A 20,921-nucleotide genomic window follows, 5' to 3' on the forward strand; every position below is an offset into this window, starting at 1 on the left:
GGGGGTAATGTCCAGGCCAAACTGGATGCTGTAGTAATGTAAACAAGACGGCAGTGGCCACATTTGAAGTACTGTGTGGTATTATAGTGTATTCCATCTGTCCTCGGGAGACAGATTCTCCGAGGTTTCTAAAGATATTTTTATCTGATAAAGCTAACATACTGTAGCAGGTCATATTTAGCATGGACTATCTGTTAGCATGCTAATTTGCTAATCAGGAGTGAACACAAAGGATTTATAGCTCTTCCAGGCAAACTGTACAGTCCTTCGGGAAGGATCGACACATTTTTGAAAAGACACTTGTGATCTGGTGGAGAGAGAGGATGTGGAGAAGAAGACCACGTGCTGACCTGAGATAGCATACAGGTTGGAGTTCTGGTGCTCGTAGTCTGGCCTGGTAGTGTTCTTCCCTCTGAAGCTGGCTGGGAGGGTCATGGAAATATGTCTTTGGGGCAAAAAGAAAACAGAGACATTCAGCATCTAGTTAGTTCAATGGAGACAAAACCCCCTGAATCTATGTATCTGTCTTCTGCTTTCCAGTAGAAAGCACCACCTTTCCTACTTCAATTCACTTAATGCACATGTTATAACGCCTAAAAAAAAGAATTCAGATACTGATTTAAACGGTGGTTACAATGGTAACAGGCAACGCTTTCAGGTCATTGTAAATGCGGGACACATGTATCCAAACGCGTCATTAGAGGGGACCTACTTGAGCATGGGAGCGGGTGGGACAGGCGCAGAGCTGGAGGACGAGCTCACGTGGACGTTGTTGGTGGTTGGTGTGTTTGTGGAGTCCTGGGCCCGAGGAACGGTCCCCATGCGGTACCAGATCCCCATGTTGTTAAGCTCCCTGGAAAACCAGCACATGAACATGCTGAAAAGACTTCTTCATACGGTATACAAAAGTTACAGAACGGATAGAAAGCATGTGTGTGCTTTCTTTTTTGCTCCAGCCCCTCAAAATGGGAGTTCCATCCCTATTTGCAGTTGTGTTGGGTCTCTTTTTCACATCTTTTGGACCATTATTATTACCATATCTCTGTTTACAACATTGTAAAAGCTAGGGCAGATAAACAGCTACTTAAAAAGCTTGCTAGAGAAGGCCATCTACAATCATCAAATCTGAGAAAAGTCCTTTAGTTACATGGGATTAGGGGTTGATGCTGCACCTAAACCTTATAACTACAATTCTCCATATCTCACTCTGTCTGTCTGTCTGTCTGTCTCTCACCCCCAACTGGTCGAGGCAGATGCCCCCCCACCCTGAGCCATGGTTCTGCTCGAGGTTTCTGCCTTTTAAAGGAAGTTTTCCCTTGCCTCTGTGGCCTAGTGCTTGCTCTTGGTGAACTGTTGGGTTTCTGTTAATAACATCCCAGAGCCCGGTCTAGATCGGCTCTTTATGGAAAGTGCAATGAGATAACTGTTGTTGTGATTTAGCGCTATATAAATAAAATTGAATTGAATTGAGTAATGACGAGAAAACCCTGACATGTATTTCCAGAGATGCTCCAGGCCCTCACCTAGTGACACAGTGTGTTTTGCACATGACAGAGTGGAAAGGTCCATCTAAATGATCCATGTGGTTTCAACTACAGGCCAAACTACTCCAATCCACCGGGGTACTAAACCACTGCTGCTACTACTGCTGCTAATGGACAACTATTTGTCAAGTCTACAACCAAAACTACTATCCCATCACGTCCCAGGCTGCTCACCCTATGAAGGTGTACTGGGGGGGGGCCTGCTTAGAGCGTCCCAGGATCCGGATGTCACAGATGGCGGCCTCTGTGGAGTCCCGTGGGATAAACTTGATGCAGAGACGCCTCTTCCTGAAGGCCTGCTCCTCTGTGGGACACAGAGAGACACACAGGCTGCACATCAACAATACAACTATGGCAGAGAAGCTCTCTGAAGCATCTCATCCTGGGTGAATAAAGGTTTCAGTTGAATCATTTCTGACAAACAGTGTTTCCACCCAGTGATGCTATCACTGGGGCAGGGCACCTAATTCATTACTTGTTAGGCACAGAGTAAATTGCTTCTAAAGTATCGTGTAAAGATAAATGCCTCGCCATTCAATACCAAAGTCCATCACCTAAGGAGTAAATCTCATCGTTAGTGGGCCAATCATCACGCTTGTCTGTGATTGGCTGTCTAACGTTACACATTACACAGAGACGACTCACTTAGTAGGAGCTGAAAATCAAATACAAAGCGTTATGCTGTAATGTGTAACTCTTTTTCATTTAATTAAATTGGTTTTGAAAAAAAGTATCATTTAGGAACCGGTATCAAAGTCAAGGAATAACTTACGGGTGTCAACAGTCTCTTGGATGGGGATGAATCCCACAGGCAGAGTGTCCTTTATATCGATCAGCTTCATGTCCACAAGAACATTGCCCAAATGGCTCTTTAAAAGAAGAAAGAAAAGGAGAAATGGGAATAAAGTGGGGACTGAACAATGCATGTGTGACATTAGCTTGTTACATGCATTGCTAGTGGGGGAGGGCAGTTCCTTACATTTTCCTTAGAGAAGACCCTGGTGAAGCAGAGGTAGCGCGTCACCTTGGATTTGAAAAGGCCGTCTTTCCACAGGTCAGCATCCAGGCCGTCCGTTGTTGCAGAAACCTGGAAGCAAATCAGTTACACTCTGTGGATGCCAGGGATTCTTTTAACTTGTCAATTACCTATACATGTCCTTGCTCCAGTAGTTTAGAGTAAAATATGATCAGGACAACCACTGCAGCTGTAAAGGTGACAGGTCAACGTCAGGGGTCTACAATGGGCCCAGTTCTTTCACAGTAGCATGACATGGGAAGTCCCCTGTGTAGTGCTACAGCAGCTGCTGTGGGGTTACCTCTGGTGGAGCTGAGAGGCTGGATTGTTTCAGACAGCAGCTAAGTTACTGGACACATTTCAGGATTTGTGGCAAACTAAGAGTAACAATCAGATGTCAGTCCATACAGCTGCATGCTGTGGTTGTGTAAAACAGCGGAGGTGGTGGGTGAGATAGGGCAAGTAGACCGAGCACACTGAACTATCACTTCCTACACGTTTATGGCTGTAGAACAGGTAAATATTGATGAAGTTTTGGCTTTTTACTCACTTTATTGCACTTAGAGTAACGAGCGTTACTGTGGTGGTCATGATGGTGGCTTTAGGACTTACTTTGACCTGTGCCATCTAAATGGATTATTTGGCATGGTCTTTTTGTAGTTGTAGTAGTGGCTATGTGTCCTGAGTACAGTTACTTACCACATCATATCCAGTGGGGGCCCTGTTCCTGGAGGCTACAACTCCCACTCCAGTGATGGGGTCCATGTGCATCTCTGGCAATGCTTCAGAAAGGTCCCGGACCTCAGGCATCTTTGTTCTGCAGCAAAAAGCAACAGAACAAAGTCATTTCTTGGAAAGTGGTTGAAGTACGTGGGTGAAGGGTGAGTTTACCTGGAACCGGCACTTCCCCTCTTGTACCTACATTACCCCGACTGAGTATGTCCTCTAGGCCAAGGACCCCTTAGCTAAAAGAGAAACAGAGTAGGGACCCTCTACAACATATACTGTATAACATGAAGTTGCATTGAACTGGGCAATGTGGATGAAAATGTATTGTAGTGAATCCTTAAGCTTGACTGAATGGCTACCTTGGTCAGCTTGTCTTCAATGTGGAAAACAACAGTTTCTGTCACAAATAGGCCAAATTATCTTTGCTACTGAAATGTTAGATTCATGTAAATGGACATTTTCTGATAATTTTCTGCTCTAGGCCAGTGGTTGTCAACATGTTTGCCTGATGGTTTCCTGGCGTTGTTCATTCTGCTCCTCGGCACATATGACCCATTCTCTCCAGGACCTGTATTCTCCAGACACCAGTAATCTTTCATCTTTTTGACACTGATGAGTAATCGGCACTTTAATCTTTTCTCAGACGTGTGATCTGTTCAAACGTTCCTTTAAGTGAACTGACCAAGACATTTTTGGTATCCAAACTTGCTGAAGTGAAAACACAGCGTGAGAGTGAGATGAACACGAGGACAACAGCAAAAACCAGTTCAAGTCTATTTTAATCTCCTTGGTAGGAATGCAGGGGTTTCCCCCGCCATTATGTGTTTTATGTAAAACTAACTAACTACTGACTTTCCTAAGATCTAATGATTACAGTCGTCCCCGGTGGACTTCTTTAGTGAGTTTTGTCTTTAAGCGTATTTATTTACTATCTTCCCTACCTTTAACAATGTTTTAGACACAGATATGGTGATAATCAACGGTCCAAAATGATGTGTGAAATTGCATAAAAAAAACATAATTCTCTTGATTTTCATTTTCCCCTAAACCCCCCACCCAACACAAGCTCCTAAGTCTCTAAGTCAAACAGAGAGAAAACACTGGCATGGTTAGCATAGCTAAGCCTCTGTCCTGATTGACAGGTCCTAAAGCATCCTCTGCTTTAGCCTGTTTTAAAATAAGTGGGACAATCATTTACTAGATGGACATCATGCTGTGTTGAAGAACACTTGAAACTAGAGAGTGAGGTAAAACAAATCAATGTTCCTGTTCAAAATGAAATGTTCATCTTGAGTTATCCTGTATGGCCCCAGTGAGGGTACTGCGTGACTTCACTGGCTGAACGGTTTCAGACTGAAATGCTAACTATCCAGCCTTGTGTTACACTGCGACATAGCAGCATATGAGTAAGAAGCAAGCAGGGTTGGATTTCCACAGAGCGTGAAACCCTCCTGAAGCTGCCAGGACAACGGGGGCCCCTGCATAGCATCTCCGTGACGACCAGAGTCATCTATTCAGGGCTGGGACACAAAGAGAGGAAATAAAAGGCTGACTGACTCAATATTGGTTTGTCTCAGTTTAAAGAACTTAAACATCTTCAAACAGCTGAAGACATTTATTTTTAAAGGGGTTTTATGGCCCAGAGTTGGGCTCAGGGACCAATCAAACAGGATTACCAAGGATAGGGCAAATATATTGAATGTTTAAAAGGCGGAGCGATGAGTCTGCCAATCCAATAGAAGGAATAGGAAGGAAATAGATGTAGCCCGTCTGAGAACAAGGGCTGCGTGACTTAGCCGTGGTACAAATGGCAGCAGATAAAAAAGATTAATAGATCATAGATAAAACAGAGGGGAAATATCTCATCTAATCTTATTCTATGGAAGCAGAGTTGTCAAGCAATGCTCCATGTTCAGATGCAAATAACAAACCCGCTGATTATTTTTTTATAGAAACAGAAAATGTTAAGCTCAATCATCTGTAAAAATGAATAAAAAGTTTGATTGTGGGGAATAGTTTCCCAATAATTATTATCATTTTAATAAATATCATTTTTAGCTGAACCACTGACAGGTGTCTGTTCTCTGAGTTGAACGAGAGTGTTCTCAGCAAACGTTCTGAACAGATTTCCCCAGTAGAAAGCTCGTTTCAGCCAGCCTCTGCAACACTGGCGGGCATCTGTTGGTTATTTTAGTGTGTTCCGTCATAGAAATGGTCCTCCAGTGCTCTATTCAAACATGACAGGCCAGCACAGAGATGGGAAACGGAGTGCAAAGTAACAGTAGAACACTTTCACTTAAAGAAAGCTTTGTGATTCTTGCAACACAGCCAGCCAGCCAGAACGACAACGCTGCCATTCTGGGCCAGTATCTGGTTCCTACTGCACCAGAGGGGTCGCCCTTTCCTTCTCATCGCAGCTGGAGAACAGCTGTGAGTGAAATAATAAATGATAACCATCATATTGCACTTGAATTTTTTTCTCTGTGACTTAGGCAATGGACATTTTCCTGAAACATTAAATAATGAAAAGAGCCTGAAAATGAAAACAGGGCAAAGTGACAGATATACTGGCTGGCCCATCCCTTCTGCTGCTGTTACCCAAGTGGGGAGAAGGGGGGGTGCTGAGGGGGCTGCAGCACCCCCTGCTGGCAGGAGCTGGATTTCTTTCTTTTTTATAAAAACCAATTTGCTGTCTGGTACTATTTATAGGTTTTAAAAAAATCTAATAATGAGCCATATAGCAAAAAAGGGTTATGATAGGTTTGAATATAGCCCACTAACAATCCAGTTATCAGCGTTAGAGCTGCTACAGAGGTCAAAGTGAATGGGAGTTACGTGACTGGCTGAGCAGCGAGCAGGCTGAGGCTAGAAGACTGGAACGGTAGTTCTACAAAAGATAATGTTGCAGAAAAGCATACAAGATTTTTTCTTCCAACATAGTAATGAGGCTAAAATTAGCAAGATTTCATCTGTAGACGTTACAGTTAATGATTCCTCGTCCACCACCGAGGCAAACAATGTTAGCAGCACCACCATAGCATCCAACGTTAACTGTTCAGAAGGATTCAAAAAGCCCCAGCAGCCCAGCAACTTCAGTTCTCCTGAAGAAGGTTCAGGAAAACAAACTTATCAATGGTCTTTTCAGCTGAGATGAGCACAAATGATGAGCCGTTTCTTGCCGTCTACTGGGCACAATTGTTAATAATCCGGAAAAATGGGATTTAGAGCAGCTTACTTCCTCTTCGCGTGTGGAAAAGAACTACGGCTCACACGCTGCGTCAGTGTCTCCTAAAACTCTGCAGAAAGAATAAGTTGCTTTAAATTTCTACTTTTACGGTTCTCTGTAAGGTCAATGTGTGTAAGTAAGTAATTTTTTTTATCGCAAATGTTTTGTGTACCAGAAACCGCTGGGACGTGGTTAGGACACATTTGCTGTGGAGAAGACACAAGTTAGGTTATCCAGAAATTGGTGGCGAGGCCACTGCAGAGTGAATATGCTTATGATATCAAGTGAGCTTCTGTGGGGCCTAGGACTTCTCTAAACTCCTCATCACTATCACACATACACTGCTCTAGAATGAGTATTTAGCTGTCAAAATCTACAGTCAGACTACTATCCAGATTATTTTTCTTATTCAGCACCCCTGGTCCAAAATAGGTTCCCACGCACCTGCTGTTACCTGGGAACCTGGTACTAACCAGTTCCCAGGGGCCCAGTCCCCAAAGACCCCTTTCTGTCAATGCATGGTAATTAGAGAAACGTGATGCAAATGTTGGCTTGTTTAATAAAACGTGTTCAGGAACAGTTACTGCGGCCAAGTCTACCACTAAAACAATCTGGTCTGAATGCTTTCGCTTTTGTGGGGATTTTTACTTTTTGCTTATGAATGCATTAAACATGTTTGGTCTTATCTTCTTTATTCATAATTTGGAGGAAACAAAACCTAATTGTATTTGGTGAGCCTTAAAAGCAAATATTTTTTTATCATTTACAGAGATTTTAAATTGAGCTTTTTTTGTTATTTGTTATTTTCTGAAAGCAGCAACTAATGTAGAAACGCCATTAAAATAAAGCCGTCAAGCTTAGTAGAAAACACAATGTATATGACAAATCAGTTTCTCGTCATTGAAAAGGCTACTTTTATAATGTACTGCTGCCACTTGAACACAAAGCAGAGAATGTCTAACGTTAAGAGCAGCACTGCTTCGTGTGTAGAACTAGCGTTAGCTAACGTTCCTACGCCCAGACCCGCATCTTGGTATCAAGTATCTCTGTTGAAAAGAAAAGCGTCAGTGTGTCCTCTTAGAACTAGGCCTGGCTGGTTTAACACAAACAGCTGATAATATTAACCACCTCAAATGATTTTAAACATTTGTTTCTCTTGTTCTTTTCATACGGACCGTGTTTGAACGGCAGCGGGGATATCTGGTTAGCTTTGCGACACAGCTAACATGCTGCTAACAAGCTAGCTAGTCAGCTAGCGTTAGCCCGCTGGTAGTTACAACACAAACGGCCAAAGCTGTGTGACGGTAACGTTGGCTCGGATGTCCCGGGCCTGCCCGGTCGGCGAATGTTATCCGCCAGGCGATATAAGAGATCACCATACATGTTTTCCTAAGTACCGATATGCCGCCGTCAATAGCAGATGTAACTACGTGCTCTGTCGCTTAAAAGCCACCGTGTCTGCAGTGGCTGCTAATGTTAGCCAACTAACGTTAGCTTAGTTACCTTCTCGTTAGCGTTACCTAGTGAGGTTAACGGTCTCCGTGTGTTTTCTTCCTTCTTATCCTCTCTCGTGCCTTTCACAGCTTTGGGAACATTCGCCTTTTCAGGAAATTGTTATAAGCACCGAACCAATCCAAAACATAAGCTGTTTTGTACATTTGCATTGTGGTTGTCCAGCTAGCAGGTTTAGGAGGATGCCATCCGGGGAGCTGTTGGGAGGGATTGGGAAGGGAGCCGGGGAGTGACCACTGAACCGACTGGAGGAGCCCCCACTCGCGCCCCGGTGCCTTCGGATTGAACACCCATGGAAACACTTGAGGCACTGTTGGGGTTTTTGGGCTGCAGAGGCTGCCTGCCTCCAACCTCCTACATGTATTTCTCCAGAAAAAAAAGAGTTAAATGTGGGATTGCTAACCCTAACCCTAACCCTTGTGGTGGGGGGGGACTGTGCTGCCTCCTGTTCCCCTTACACACCACAGACTTCCAGTCCAACTCAGAGTCATGCCACTTAAAGAAGTGTTGGGTGTATCCGACATTACAGGAGGGGGGTACAGAGTGCTGGTTGACCACTTTGTGGAGTGGGCTGGTAAAACTGTTGGAGATGTTGTACGAGTCGGTTGTATCTGATGTAGTTACATTTTTATTCCCAATTTCTATTCAATATACAATATTAATATAGACAATATTCTTTTCGTTGTATTTTTTTATCTTTACTTTTGAATAGTTTTTCTTGTATATTGTGTATGTGAGCTCTGTGTCAAATAGTATACTGCAGTAGCACTATAATTTCCCAATCTGGGATCAATAAAAGTCTTACTAATCTAGTTATGAGGTGTGGCTAATTTGATTTGGAGAGGAACATCTTGCGTGATAAGATTTATGAATTCAAACAGAGCTGGAGTTTGGAAGGGGATTAATGAAGACTAGTGAAAAAACTAGAGAATTCTGTTGGGCCCTTTTTAGTATTCTAGTTAGATCAAAATGTAGTTTTTATTTTTTTTTTAATCTCAGAATCTAATAGCTCAGTCAGTGTGGAGTTGAGTTGGGTCCCGGGGGTTCGCTGGTTCAAGCCCCCATATGGATCAAAGAATGGTCTTGGACCGGTAGCTGGAGAGGTGCCGGTTCACCACCCGGGCACTGCCAGGGTGCTCTTGAGCAAGGCGCCAAACCCCCCACTGCTCGGGGCGCCTTTCCATGGGTAACCCCCCAAAGCCCCATTCTGACATCTCCCCTTTAATGCATGTGTGTGTAGTTCAGGCCTGTGTGTAAAAACACCAGAGTGTAAATTGTAATTTCCCCTAGCGGGAGTATTAAAGGACACATTATTATCCCAACCTGAAGCCTGTGAAGCCCGGTGGTTCTTTAACTGTCTATGGGTAGTACACACTCCGGTACCGTGGGCGGCGCTGTGCAGTGCTACACGTTGGTTTGCGAACCGCCTTGATTGAGACTAGAAGAAGAAAGTTGCTAGGACTGCTCCTCAGCAGCAGCAGCATTTGTGTTATGATTTTGCTTCTGTGCAGTTGTACTAATGGGAAGCGTTACTGTCGATACTGGGAGTAAGCATGGAGACAGCGGGCAATGTGGACCTTTCTTTCCCTTATCGGATGTGACTTCTCAAGGTGGGACGCGGTCATGAACCAAGGTTAACAGAGATAGCAGCTGTGATAGCAGCTAACGTTAACCAAAGAAAGCCCCAGAGGTTTTAGGCTTTACAAACCGAGAGCCAACTAACGGTAGATATAACAATGTCATTTGCACTGACATTTGTCCTTTTATCTTTTCACGAGCTGAATACCGAGGAAAACATAGCTAAAGTGAAGTCACGTTAAGTTAGCCGGTTAGCGAGGTTCACAAGAGCTAACGTTTCACCAGCTAACGCCAGACTAGCTAACGCTACTTAATCATGTTAAAATCACCAGCCATTAGTACCAATTATAAACCAGTTCTTCTTTTAGAGAAGCCCACCAAGCTCGTCGACTGCAGCTTAGCATTAGCTGTTGTTAGCATCAGTAGGAGGAACTGGCTCTTTAAGATGAATAAAGGCCCGCACACAATGGAACGGAGCGACATGTTGCTGTCAGCTGGTGTAGCTTGTTTTGCTAACGTGAGATGACGTCCTAGCGCTGGACCGGGTTACCTGTTAACGCTCCGGTTCCTCAGCCAGGCTAAGGTTAATGGAGCTCTCATCGTCTCCGTGTGGACATTACCAACAGCTTCGTGTTAACACTGTCAATACTCAAAGTAATTCTTTGGTAAGAGGCCGTTTGTTTACAGGTAATTTCGACTGGCCAGGAGTCATTGAGAAAAATGACAATGTTTTGACATCACCAATGCCATTGGTGTTTGACTTCTGAGTGGCTCAAAGCAAGTCCAAAATACCTGCATGGGCCTAGCCATCGACATCATCTAGTATGTTGGTGTGACCTGTTGAATGGCACATGATTTATAAAGTAACTAACTGGATGTATGAAGAGCAGTCTACTCCGTTTGTCCAGATTGACACTGTAATGTCTAAAGGGCCTGTCTTATACATGCAGACCCTGGGCTGACTGTTCAAATGGCTGTTACCCGCATTGGACACATCAGAAATCTGCGGAGCCTAGTCTTCATCGGACTCTGCCTGACTTCTGTCTAGTGTATGCATCGACAAACTAAATTCTTCTGATTTTAAAATAATCTCTTGACCACCACAGTGTTATTTATTCATTGGCTTGATTTTGGTTGGGTTTCAATCAAGTGTTGTACTTTAAATGTACTTTAAAATATTCTATCCAAAAAGAAGTAGTACAGTGGTTTAGTGTTGCACAACCTTGCTGTGAGGGGACTCAATAAAAACCAAGAAGCACTAGGGTTTGTTAATTGTACATGGACTGCATTTACATAGCACTTTCATAAAAGCACTTTACTATTTTTGCCTCTCATTTACACACACACACACACACACACATACCGACAGATGGAGTTGAGGATCGTACTGCCGAGCTGCCTTCTGTTAAAATGTGTTCCTCCAAGCCTTAGCTGAGAAAACCCTGATGACATCACAGGCCAAACACTGCATGTGGTGGTTGTGAATGTCAGATGGTCACAGAAACGGCCTTTCCTTCAACTGAAAAAAGAATTGTGCATCCCTACTACATGTTTGGAACATGCCAAACCGAAGTTGTGCCCAGCCATAACTAACTGGGCTTTATACCAGTAGCCTATGACATGTTAATACATTATTTTTAAAGATTAGGCTCGAGGCCGATTCATGCTCATCCGTTAAATCGGTGCCATGACCACGTACGTAGGTACGTGTAGGTAGGGACCCTACGCCACAGGAAAAATGTAACCACATATCGCTGCGACGCAGAACTGTGGTTGGTCAACTCGGCCGTGGTTTGGTAGCGTTGCATTCCCCCGACTCATCTCCTGGTTCTCCTTCTCCATCAAGGAGAGGGTTAACTTCTTCTGCTGCAGATGTCCCACCGGGGACACTTTGTTTGTCCCACCATGACTCAAGAGTCACTACTCACTCTGAAGATAATCACCATCAATCTCTACCACACACACACACACACACACACACACACACACACACACACACACCCCGGCCCTGCTATTCTCCTATTGTTGTTTATTGAGAAGAAGAACCTGGAAATATGTTATAATATTATCAAAGAGATACAGTAGAAGGATGCAGAAACCAGGGCCCAAGTATAAACAACGGGCTACTTACAAAGACTACGGCGAAAGCTCTGCATGCAGGCCCCTGCAGAAGCCTGAGTCCAGAACCTATAAGTTAATTCAACCTTTCTAGCCTGCACCCTGTAACAACTTTCTTTCCGCTCCAAACAGGTACGGGTGGTGTTTCTGCCTTCAAGCAAAAAGATTAATCAAGAGAAGGAGATGGAAAGAATGGCTGCTCTCCACTTGTCATCAGCCACTCATTTAATACTCTCAGAGAGAGACTGAAAGGAAGAGAACAGATCCTCTGGCAGGAGGGTGAGACACAGAGCAAACATCCACAGCTATCAGCCACTTTGTGTAACGGAGGAAATGGCTTTCTTGGACAACCCAGCCATTATTCTGGCCCACATCAGACAGTCTCATGTGACCAGTGATGATACAGGGATGTGTGAGATGGTACTAATAGACCAGGATGTGGATCTGGAGAAGTGCCAGCTGGCTCTGGTACCTGGCAGCAGCTGTGGTTCAACGGGGTCCACCTCCCTGAGTGAGGGGGACAGCAGCATGACAGACAACCACGCCTGTGACCTCTCCCAGTCCATGGACATTACCTCCAGCTGGGACTTTGGCATCCGTCGGCGCTCTAACACAGGTAGGATCATCTCCCGGCTCGGACTGGTTAGCAGGGCAGGCTTTCTGTCAGGCACACCTCCGCCCTGTCGCTAGAGCAGGGGCCGCCAGAAAGCCTCTTCTGCGTTTTTTTGGAGGGGGGGTTGTGTGTCTAATCTGGGCCAGTGGTTTAGTGAGGTTCGTGTCAAATTGTGTGCTATTTAAGGCTGTTGCAGCACAAGTGGAAAAGCCTGGGGTTAGAGTGCAGTTAATTGCTGAGCTGAGGAGCAAACAATGATTCATTTCCATGTTGAATGGCCTTATACTTTGTAAATCAGGAGGCAATGCCAGATTGTTTCTTAATAATTGATTTCATGATTAAGGATGCAAAAGTGACATACTTTTCTAACCCACCGGTATCAAACCATCAATTCAATTCAATTCAATTCCATTTTATTTATAGTCTCAATTCATAACAAGAGTTATCTCAAGACACTATACAGATAGACCACACTCCAGAATTTACAAGGAGCCTACAGTTCTAGTAGTCTCCTCCAGAGCAAGCAACAGTGCGACAGTGTCGAGGAAAAACTTCCTTTTAGGCAGAAACCTCGGTCAGACCCAGGCTCTTGGTAGGCGGTGTCTGACGGGCCGGTTGGGGTTGGAATGAAGAGTGGCAATAACAAAAATAGACAAAAATTAGTAGTCTGTAGCAGTTCTTTGTAGTAGTTTGCGGCATAGTAAATGTAATGTAAACACAAGATTTAGTTTGACCATTGTCCCTCCTGCATCACCTGCTGTACACATGCTTTGTTCAGTTAAGGACAGTTAACAACTTTCTCTCCGTCTACGTTGATGGGATAAATGACATATGAGCAAATCAGCCCCTTGTCCATTGTGGCCAACAATCCTGCAGAGTTGTAATCTGGTCCTTCTGTGCCTACTTTAATCAATAACTTTTTGGCCCAATCCCAAAGTCAGCCCTGAGGACTGAAGTCTCCCAAACTTAACGGATCTCAGGGGCTGAGTGAGTGTGTGAGGCCACATGGGCTCAAATAGGTAGAAATGAGGGTAAGCACTGCACCAGATCACATGTTACCACGGCAACATTTAACAACAAAGATGTTGCTGACACTTTACGCTGTTTGTTGCTTTTCACACGGCCAAGGCCCAGGAGACGGCTGCCTGATTCCAACTTTATCCCAACTCTTATTTTACAAGCTGGACAACAGGTCCTCTCCACGCCGTGGTCGTGTGGCGTGCTGTTGTTTACCTTGGTAATTTCAGGATTTCTCCGTGGTAAACGTCACAACGCTTTGAGCTGTGGGTTATTCCCTTTGGTGAAGTCTGCATTGATGCAGACTCCCAGAAAGGGCTCGGTGAGTGTACTCACACCCTCACACACTTTGAAATTGGACATTGGGACAATTCTAAACTGAGCTCCACTGAGCTACAGCCGCTCATCTGGATCATCATTGTTGCAATATTCACTTTTACATTGTGTCTGTCTCAAAATGTCACTAAACTGTCTGCTAAAAAAAAAAGAATGAAATTAGATTGCGGAAAACTTTCTACAGCTAAATGTGAACAAAACAGAAGTTCGTATTTCTGCCCCAGCTCGCTTTGTCCGAAGGTGATAGAAAGCTTTGGTTCTTTTTTCATCTTCTGTTAAATATACACTCCATAATCCAGGCAGTTTTTCCCAGAGTGTACATTGTTTGGTTTGTTTTCCTGTCCTACAACTAAGAAACATTGGTAAACTCAGGTCCATATTTTCCACAGCTGACATGAAGATCATTATTTATGCTTTTATTTCGTCCCCTTTTACCTGCCTTCGGAAGACTTCCCTGGCCCATTTACAAGTAGTCCAAAATGCTGCTGTCAAGTGTTAGACCAAGTCCTCCAAATGGTCTTATGCACACAAATTTAGATTTCTATGCACTCCGGGTTCACAAGACCACAAGAATTACTATAAGATCCCACCATAGTCAGAATCAAAAGGCCTCATTGTTTTGTACATGTTTGTCCCACATGGGGGTAGGGCACTAAATGATGGCCACAATGATAACCCTGTTTATTTCAGTCAATAATGAGATCATGATTTTTTTATCACTATTACTGATTTTAGGGACAAAGTATTCATATTGCACTCTTGCATGTAAATAATAGAGCAGTTCTATCACTTCTGTGTTGTGCTACATTCCTGCCAATGTACACATCTTTGCATCAACCCAAGACTTCTTCAACATTAGACTCTTCTTCACCTAAAGTTCTTGTGCTAACCCTTAGATCTTAAGGTGTGGTCATTCAGTCTTCATATAACACCGTGTGTTGGGTTGTGGGGGTGTAATATACACCTTGTAAAAAAATGTGAGTATAATGAGTTTGAATCAAATAAAACGTGTGAATCTCTTGTGAGGTACAATCAGGTGTTTAAATTGGAAGGTAAATAGGGTTTTGGTGACAGAGGGAGTCAAAAGGTACACACTATGTCTCTTTTTGGCTTTCTTGAGTGCTGGTCGTGGGTCTGGGTTGTGGGTAGAAAGCTGCAGTCCTCTGAGACTTACTGAGATTGAGTTCTGACCTGTGGTGGCTGTTTCATCAGGACTCCATCATGACAGCCGCGAGAAACCTGGGGCTGCTGGTAAGATAAGAGGGATGAACAAAAACACTATTAAAAAAGTATTCACATTTTATTTGCTCTTGTGGGTGTGCATATATTTCTTTGTGTGACTGTCCAAATATCACATGGCAGTAATTTAACCGGTGTCTGTTGGATGTAAGGATGAATTTTTCTATTCCACCAGTTTTTTTTGCAACTTAGGCTTATTTACCTGTGACTGAAATTCAGAAGTTGTTTTTTTCTTTTCAGCCCAAAGACTTGAAAGGTTGAGGAAAGAACGGCAGAACCAAATCAAATGTAAAAACGTTCAATGGAAAGAGAGGTCATCCTCCCAATCAGGTACTGTTGATTATTCTTTTTTTAAATGTGTGTATTAAACTTATAAAAAAAGCCCAGCTTAGAGCTGGCCAATATGGAGAAAATCAAAAATAATATTTTAGACTAAATACATAGATGTTGATATTGCAGCAATATTTGAGTGTTGACTTTTGGTGCTTTTAAACAATATTTACACAATGAGCTTTGTGATTAATAATCCTCAGTAATGTGGATACAACGAGTAAAGACAAATAACAGAAGAGCTAGAACAGTCTGGTCAGTTGAAGAAAAAAGAGGACATCACTTTACTGTAATGCAGCCTTTAAAACCAGGAAGAGACAACACTAATATAATGATATCCAAAATGGAAGACGATATCTATTATTATGTAATTTTTGCTAAATTTGTTGCCCTGCGTTTCACTTATTGCTTCTGTGTATAGTGAATGTTTTGAATAACTTTGTTCTGAATACCAGTGCTGAAATCTGAAAGTTGACATTATATTCTATGACAAACAGTACTACAGTATTATATCAAACATCTTGAACCCAACATTGGACCTCTGCATTAGTACCTAATTCCTGTGGTTCCCAACCTTTTGCTATGTATAACTGGATCATCTTATGGTGAACACATGCAGCTGGTGAAGGACGTGCTCCGTGTATGCCTTCATGTAGACCTGTGTAATAAAATAAGTTTTCTCATCTACTCTATTATTCGTTTCTCGTTTTGATCACAAGACTGGAACCGTTTTTCCATCCACACTTGAATTTCTTCCATTTCTCTGGACGTTTTCCTGCAGTGAGGAGAAAGTAAGCACTCTTGTCAATGTATGTCCCTAACCAAGTGTCCATTGCTCTCATGTGTTGTGTCCAGCGGAAGATCTGGGGTCCCTGTTTGAAAAACGAGACTTTAAAGACAGGCCGCGGACAACTGGTAGCAAATCCACGCTGTCTTTGCGACTGGAGCAGTGTCCCCAGCAGCTCAACAACCCCTTCAACGAATACTCCAAATTTGATGGCAAGGTGAGTTACTCATCATTTTTGGTCCTCTTTATTTTTGTTTTCCAGTATCTTCTTCCAGAAAAACTAATTTAAAAATAAGTGTATTATTCTCTTGCTTTTATATAGACCTTAATGGACCCCTAATACTGTATCTGAAGTCTCTTTTATATAGACCTTAGTGGTCCCTAATACTGTATCTGAAGTCTCTTTATATAGACCTTAGTGGTCCCTAATACTGTATCTGAAGTCTCTTTATATAGACCTTAGTGGGTCCCTAATATTGTATCTGGAGTCTCTTTCCCAAAATTCAGCCTTGGTCCAGAATTCCAGCTACTAGAGCCAGTCCCACAATGAGCTTTTCTTAGTACGTGCCATTTCTTGATCTGCAGCTAAATTCTCTGGGTGGCCAATCAGTGAAAGGGGAGTTAACCGTACACCTTATGACCTCATTAGGGGCAAGATTCCAGGTCAACCCATCTGAGCTTTCATTTTCTCAAAGGCAGAGCAGGATACCCACCATGGGCAGGCTGGGGGAACTCTAACCTCATTAAGTGAAATGGTCATATCATGGGACCATTTCAATTTTGATTTATCTTGAACGATCACCAGTGTTGCAAGACAAAACAAACAATTAAAACCACTAAATGAAACACAAACAATCAGAATTTAACAACAAAAAAAACATAAAAAATATATAAATAAATTAGTTCAAGAGGGAGCAGGTGCAAGTAATTCTAACAAGCTTTAATATTGATGATTTAAAACACAATAAAACAAAAACTGAATAAATAGGTTGTGGATATGTTTTGCTAACGTATGGTTTACACACACTCTCTCACACACACACACACACACACACACACACAGCTTACATTGCCATTCAACTGCACAAACAGAGTGTACATATGAAGACAACACATCTCCACAGGACTTTGAGCAGCTCCCCCTTCCACCCTGTCCTGTGCCTGCTGAGAACCGGTTCCTGTTTGTCCTTTCATGCCTTTCTCTCTGACATTACCAACCAGAGCAGTGCAGCACATAACCTCTCCTTATTATTAACTGCTGGTTGAGAATGTCAGGAAGCTCCCCTTACTAAATAAAGTTTAGCGTTGACCCTGTTCATCCCTTTGCTCTCTGTGATCAGTTTTTTAATCTCCTCTCCTTTTAGGGCCACATTGGCACAACAGCTACAAAGAAAATCGACGTCTACCTCTCGATGCAGATGGCTCAGGAGAAACTCCATCCCATGACTGTGGTGACCATCGCCAACGCGCGCGTGCACGACCTCATCGGCCTCATCTGTTGGCAGTACACAAGCGAGGGGCGAGAACCCAAACTCAAGTGAGAACCAACGCTTTTAAATAGACCCCATTGTCCTCCTTTTCAGCGTCACATTTGTACTATTGGTGTCTTCTAGAATAGTTTTAAATGCTTGGATGTTCAAAAAAAAATTATGTTTCTCATACTGGCCATTGCTGCAGCACCTCCACCTTAAACATAAGGCTCTTTGGAGATGACTCAGGCCTGCGCAGAATCAATCACCGACAATCGCCACCCAGTGCACACTGGGTAGCTTTGTGTAGGTTTTATACCAGGCACCGCAGTTGCTGTCCACCCACTGCAAGACCCAGGGCATGATGGGATCCGTCTGGCTTTCAGCTGATCTAACAGCTGATTGGATCAGAATTGACTCAACGTGAAGACGTTTTAGACACATTTTGTAGTCTTTCTGAATTGGAGAGATTTTAATTGCTATTTGTCTGATTTAAAGGCTTTTTCTGTAGAGAACACATGTTGTGTTGCTGATAGTGACGTTTGGAAGTCAGAGAGATTAAATCAGTTCAGATTACAGATCATCTCCGTTCTGTTATTATTAACATCAGTAACAGATCATCTCCGGTCTGTTATTATTAACATCGGTAACAGATCATCTGTTATTATTAATATCAGCAACAGATCATCTCCGGTCTGTTATTATTAACATCAGTAACAGATCATCTGTTATTATTAACATCAGCAACAGATCATCTCCGGTCTGTTATTATTAACATCAGTAACAGATCATCTGTTATTATTAACATCAGTAACAGATCATCTGTTATTATTAACATCAGTAACAGATCATCTCCGGTCTGTTATTATTAACATCAGCAACAGATCATCTGTTATTATTAACATCAATAACAGATCATCTCCGGTCTGTTATTATTAACATCAGTAACAGATCATCTGTTATTATTAACATCAGTAACAGATCATCTCCGGTCTGTTATTATTAACATCAGCAACAGATCATCTCCGGTCTGTTATTATTAACATCAGTAACAGATCATCTCCAGTCTGTTATTATTAACATCAGTAACAGATCATCTCCAGTCTGTTATTATTAACATCAGTAACAGATCATCTCCAGTTTGTTATTATTAACATCAGTAACAGATCATCTCCAGTCTGTTATTATTAACATCAGCAACAGATCATCTCCGGTCTGTTATTATTAACATCAGCAACAGATCATCTCCGGTCTGTTATTATTAACATCAGTAACAGATCATCTCCGGTCTGTTATTATTAACATCAGTAACAGATCATCTCCGGTCTGTTATTATTAACATCAGTAACAGATCATCTCCAGTCTGTTATTATTAACATCAGTAACAGATCATCTCCAGTCTGTTATTATTAACATCAGCAACAGATCATCTCCAGTCTGATGTTGTTAACATCAGTAACAGATCATCTCCGGTCTGTTATTATTAACATCAGTAACAGATCATCTCCAGTCTGTTATTATTAACATCAGCAACAGATCATCTCCAGTCTGATGTTGTTAACATTAGTAACAGATCATCTCCGGTCTGTTATTATTAACATCAGCAACAGATCATCTCCAGTCTGTTATTATTAACATCAGTAACAGATCATCTCCGGTCTGTTATTATTAACATCAGTAACAGATCATCTCCAGTCTGTTATTATTAACATCAGTAACAGATCATCTCCAGTCTGTTATTATTAACATCAGCAACAGATCATCTCCAGTCTGATGTTGTTAACATTAGTAACAGATCATCTCCGGTCTGATGTTGTTAACATTAGTAACAGATCATCTCCGGTCCGGGATAAATAAAAAAAAAAAAAAAAAAAAAACCATCGTTATACTTTATTGAAATCAATAACAGGTCACATGTAGAGCATTTTGACCGCTACTCTGTCCTAACTGGAGACTACATCCAAGCTGATACACGGGTCTGATAACATTGAATTAAATCAGAATCAGACCTAACAGGATGTAAGTGTTCCTGGAACTTCCTGTTCAGCCTAAAGGCTGCTGGAAACAGCTGGAAACTGTGCAACTTGACCTGCGAATGTTTGTCCCCGCCCTGGCTGCTGCCGCCTGCTCTCACATAGATATAGAGAGATTTAAAGAGCTATAGAGAGATATTGAGAGAGACATCCCAAAATGGAAAATGTTAGTGTTACTGCAGCAAAAGACCGCACAAATACAGAATATACATGAAATAATAAATAGGTTAGATTACAAAAATAAATATTTAAAATATACTTTACATGATTGGTCAACAAAATTGCTTGCTCGAGGAGCACTTACCGGCAGCACATAATATCCATTTGGTGTGAAGTGTGTTTTTGTACTTTATACATGTACTACAAACACAAAAAACAAAATCCCCGAAAACATTATAGGGGCCCTTTAACACCAGTATAATATAATTAAAATTTCTGTGTCCCTCTCGTCTCCTGTGTCTCTCTGAACTGCTGTGTCCCTTGTCTCCGCAGTGAGAATGTGAACGCGTACTGCCTCCACATCGCTGAGGATGACGGCGAGGTGGACACAGACTTCCCTCCGCTGGACTCCAACGAGCCCATCCACAAGTTTGGTTTCAGCACTCTGGCCTTGGTGGAGAAATACTCCTCCCCCGGGCTCGCCTCCAGACAGTCGCTGTTTGTCAGAATGTAAGAGAACCGGAACATGTTAAAAATGGGTAAAAAGGTTGGGATGTGTATGTCAGATTAATGTTTTCCACATCTGCGTTACATTTAGCATACTGTTTCCTTCAGCTTCCCACTGAATTCCTACCTTTGCCTAAAACAACAACAGCCTGTTGCCTATCAGGCTTTTACAAAACACTTTTACAGTTTTTCATTCACATCCATACACTTTCATAAACATCAAGTACGATCACAGCTTATTTCTGGCACCGTTCTAGTGCTTACTATGAGTAGTCACTGATTATGAAGCCTAATAGAATAAAAACTGATTACATTGCCATATATAAACATGTCGATTCAATAAGAACTGAAGGAACCATTAGTAGAACAGCCAGTTGTCTTCAGTGGTAGTGGAGAAATGTTTATTACATTTTTGTCTCCGTCTGATTAACATGATTCTACAGAGTCCTTTTCTGCTTGTTTCCATTTTAGAAATGCTGCTCGTGGTTTCTCTTTAATCCCTGTGGACAGTCTGAAGGTAACCATGAAGGAAATTCTCCAGAAAGCACTCAAGAAGAGGAAAGGCTCACAGAAAGGCTCAGGTAATGACACCTTTAAAGGTCCCATGACATGGTGCTTCATGGATGCTTTAATATAGACCTTAGTGGTCCCCTAATACTGTATCTGAAGTCTCTTTATATAGACCTTAGTGGTCCCTAATACTGGATCT

General features: G+C 42.4%; 2 protein-coding genes across 8 annotated transcripts in view; one reads left to right on the top strand and one right to left on the bottom strand.

Moving 5' to 3' along the window:
- The window catches only part of mvb12ba (multivesicular body subunit 12Ba), a 10,951-nt gene extending 2,642 nt beyond the window's left edge, over positions 1-8,309 (bottom strand). The window contains exons 1-7 of the mRNA XM_034896631.1: positions 8,018-8,309; positions 3,259-3,376; positions 2,524-2,631; positions 2,317-2,413; positions 1,719-1,848; positions 713-853; positions 351-445 (exon numbers count right to left, since the gene is read on the bottom strand). Of these exons, the coding sequence (XP_034752522.1) occupies positions 351-445; positions 713-853; positions 1,719-1,848; positions 2,317-2,413; positions 2,524-2,631; positions 3,259-3,369 (682 nt within the window). The 5' untranslated portion in view covers positions 3,370-3,376; positions 8,018-8,309. The remainder of the gene's footprint in view (positions 1-350; positions 446-712; positions 854-1,718; positions 1,849-2,316; positions 2,414-2,523; positions 2,632-3,258; positions 3,377-8,017) is intronic.
- Positions 8,310-9,438: 1,129 nt separating this feature from the next.
- mapkap1 (MAPK associated protein 1) overlaps positions 9,439-20,921 on the top strand; it is a 17,599-nt gene continuing 6,116 nt past the window's right edge. The window contains exons 1-8 of one of the 7 annotated variants that reach the window (XM_034896726.1): positions 9,439-9,636; positions 11,855-12,338; positions 14,901-14,939; positions 15,168-15,257; positions 16,113-16,261; positions 17,409-17,581; positions 20,039-20,215; positions 20,684-20,793. In XM_034896726.1, coding sequence (XP_034752617.1) covers positions 12,056-12,338; positions 14,901-14,939; positions 15,168-15,257; positions 16,113-16,261; positions 17,409-17,581; positions 20,039-20,215; positions 20,684-20,793 — 1,021 coding nt within the window. In that variant the 5' untranslated portion in view covers positions 9,439-9,636; positions 11,855-12,055. Of the gene's footprint in view, positions 9,751-11,854; positions 12,339-14,900; positions 14,940-15,167; positions 15,258-16,112; positions 16,262-17,408; positions 17,582-20,038; positions 20,216-20,683; positions 20,794-20,921 lie in introns of all 7 variants that reach the window. The other 6 variants (XM_034896727.1, XM_034896728.1, XM_034896725.1 and 3 more) reach the window with 6 other exon arrangements.

This window comes from Etheostoma cragini, chromosome 16, assembly GCF_013103735.1.
Source record: "Etheostoma cragini isolate CJK2018 chromosome 16, CSU_Ecrag_1.0, whole genome shotgun sequence".
Lineage (NCBI taxonomy): Eukaryota > Metazoa > Chordata > Actinopteri > Perciformes > Percidae > Etheostoma > Etheostoma cragini.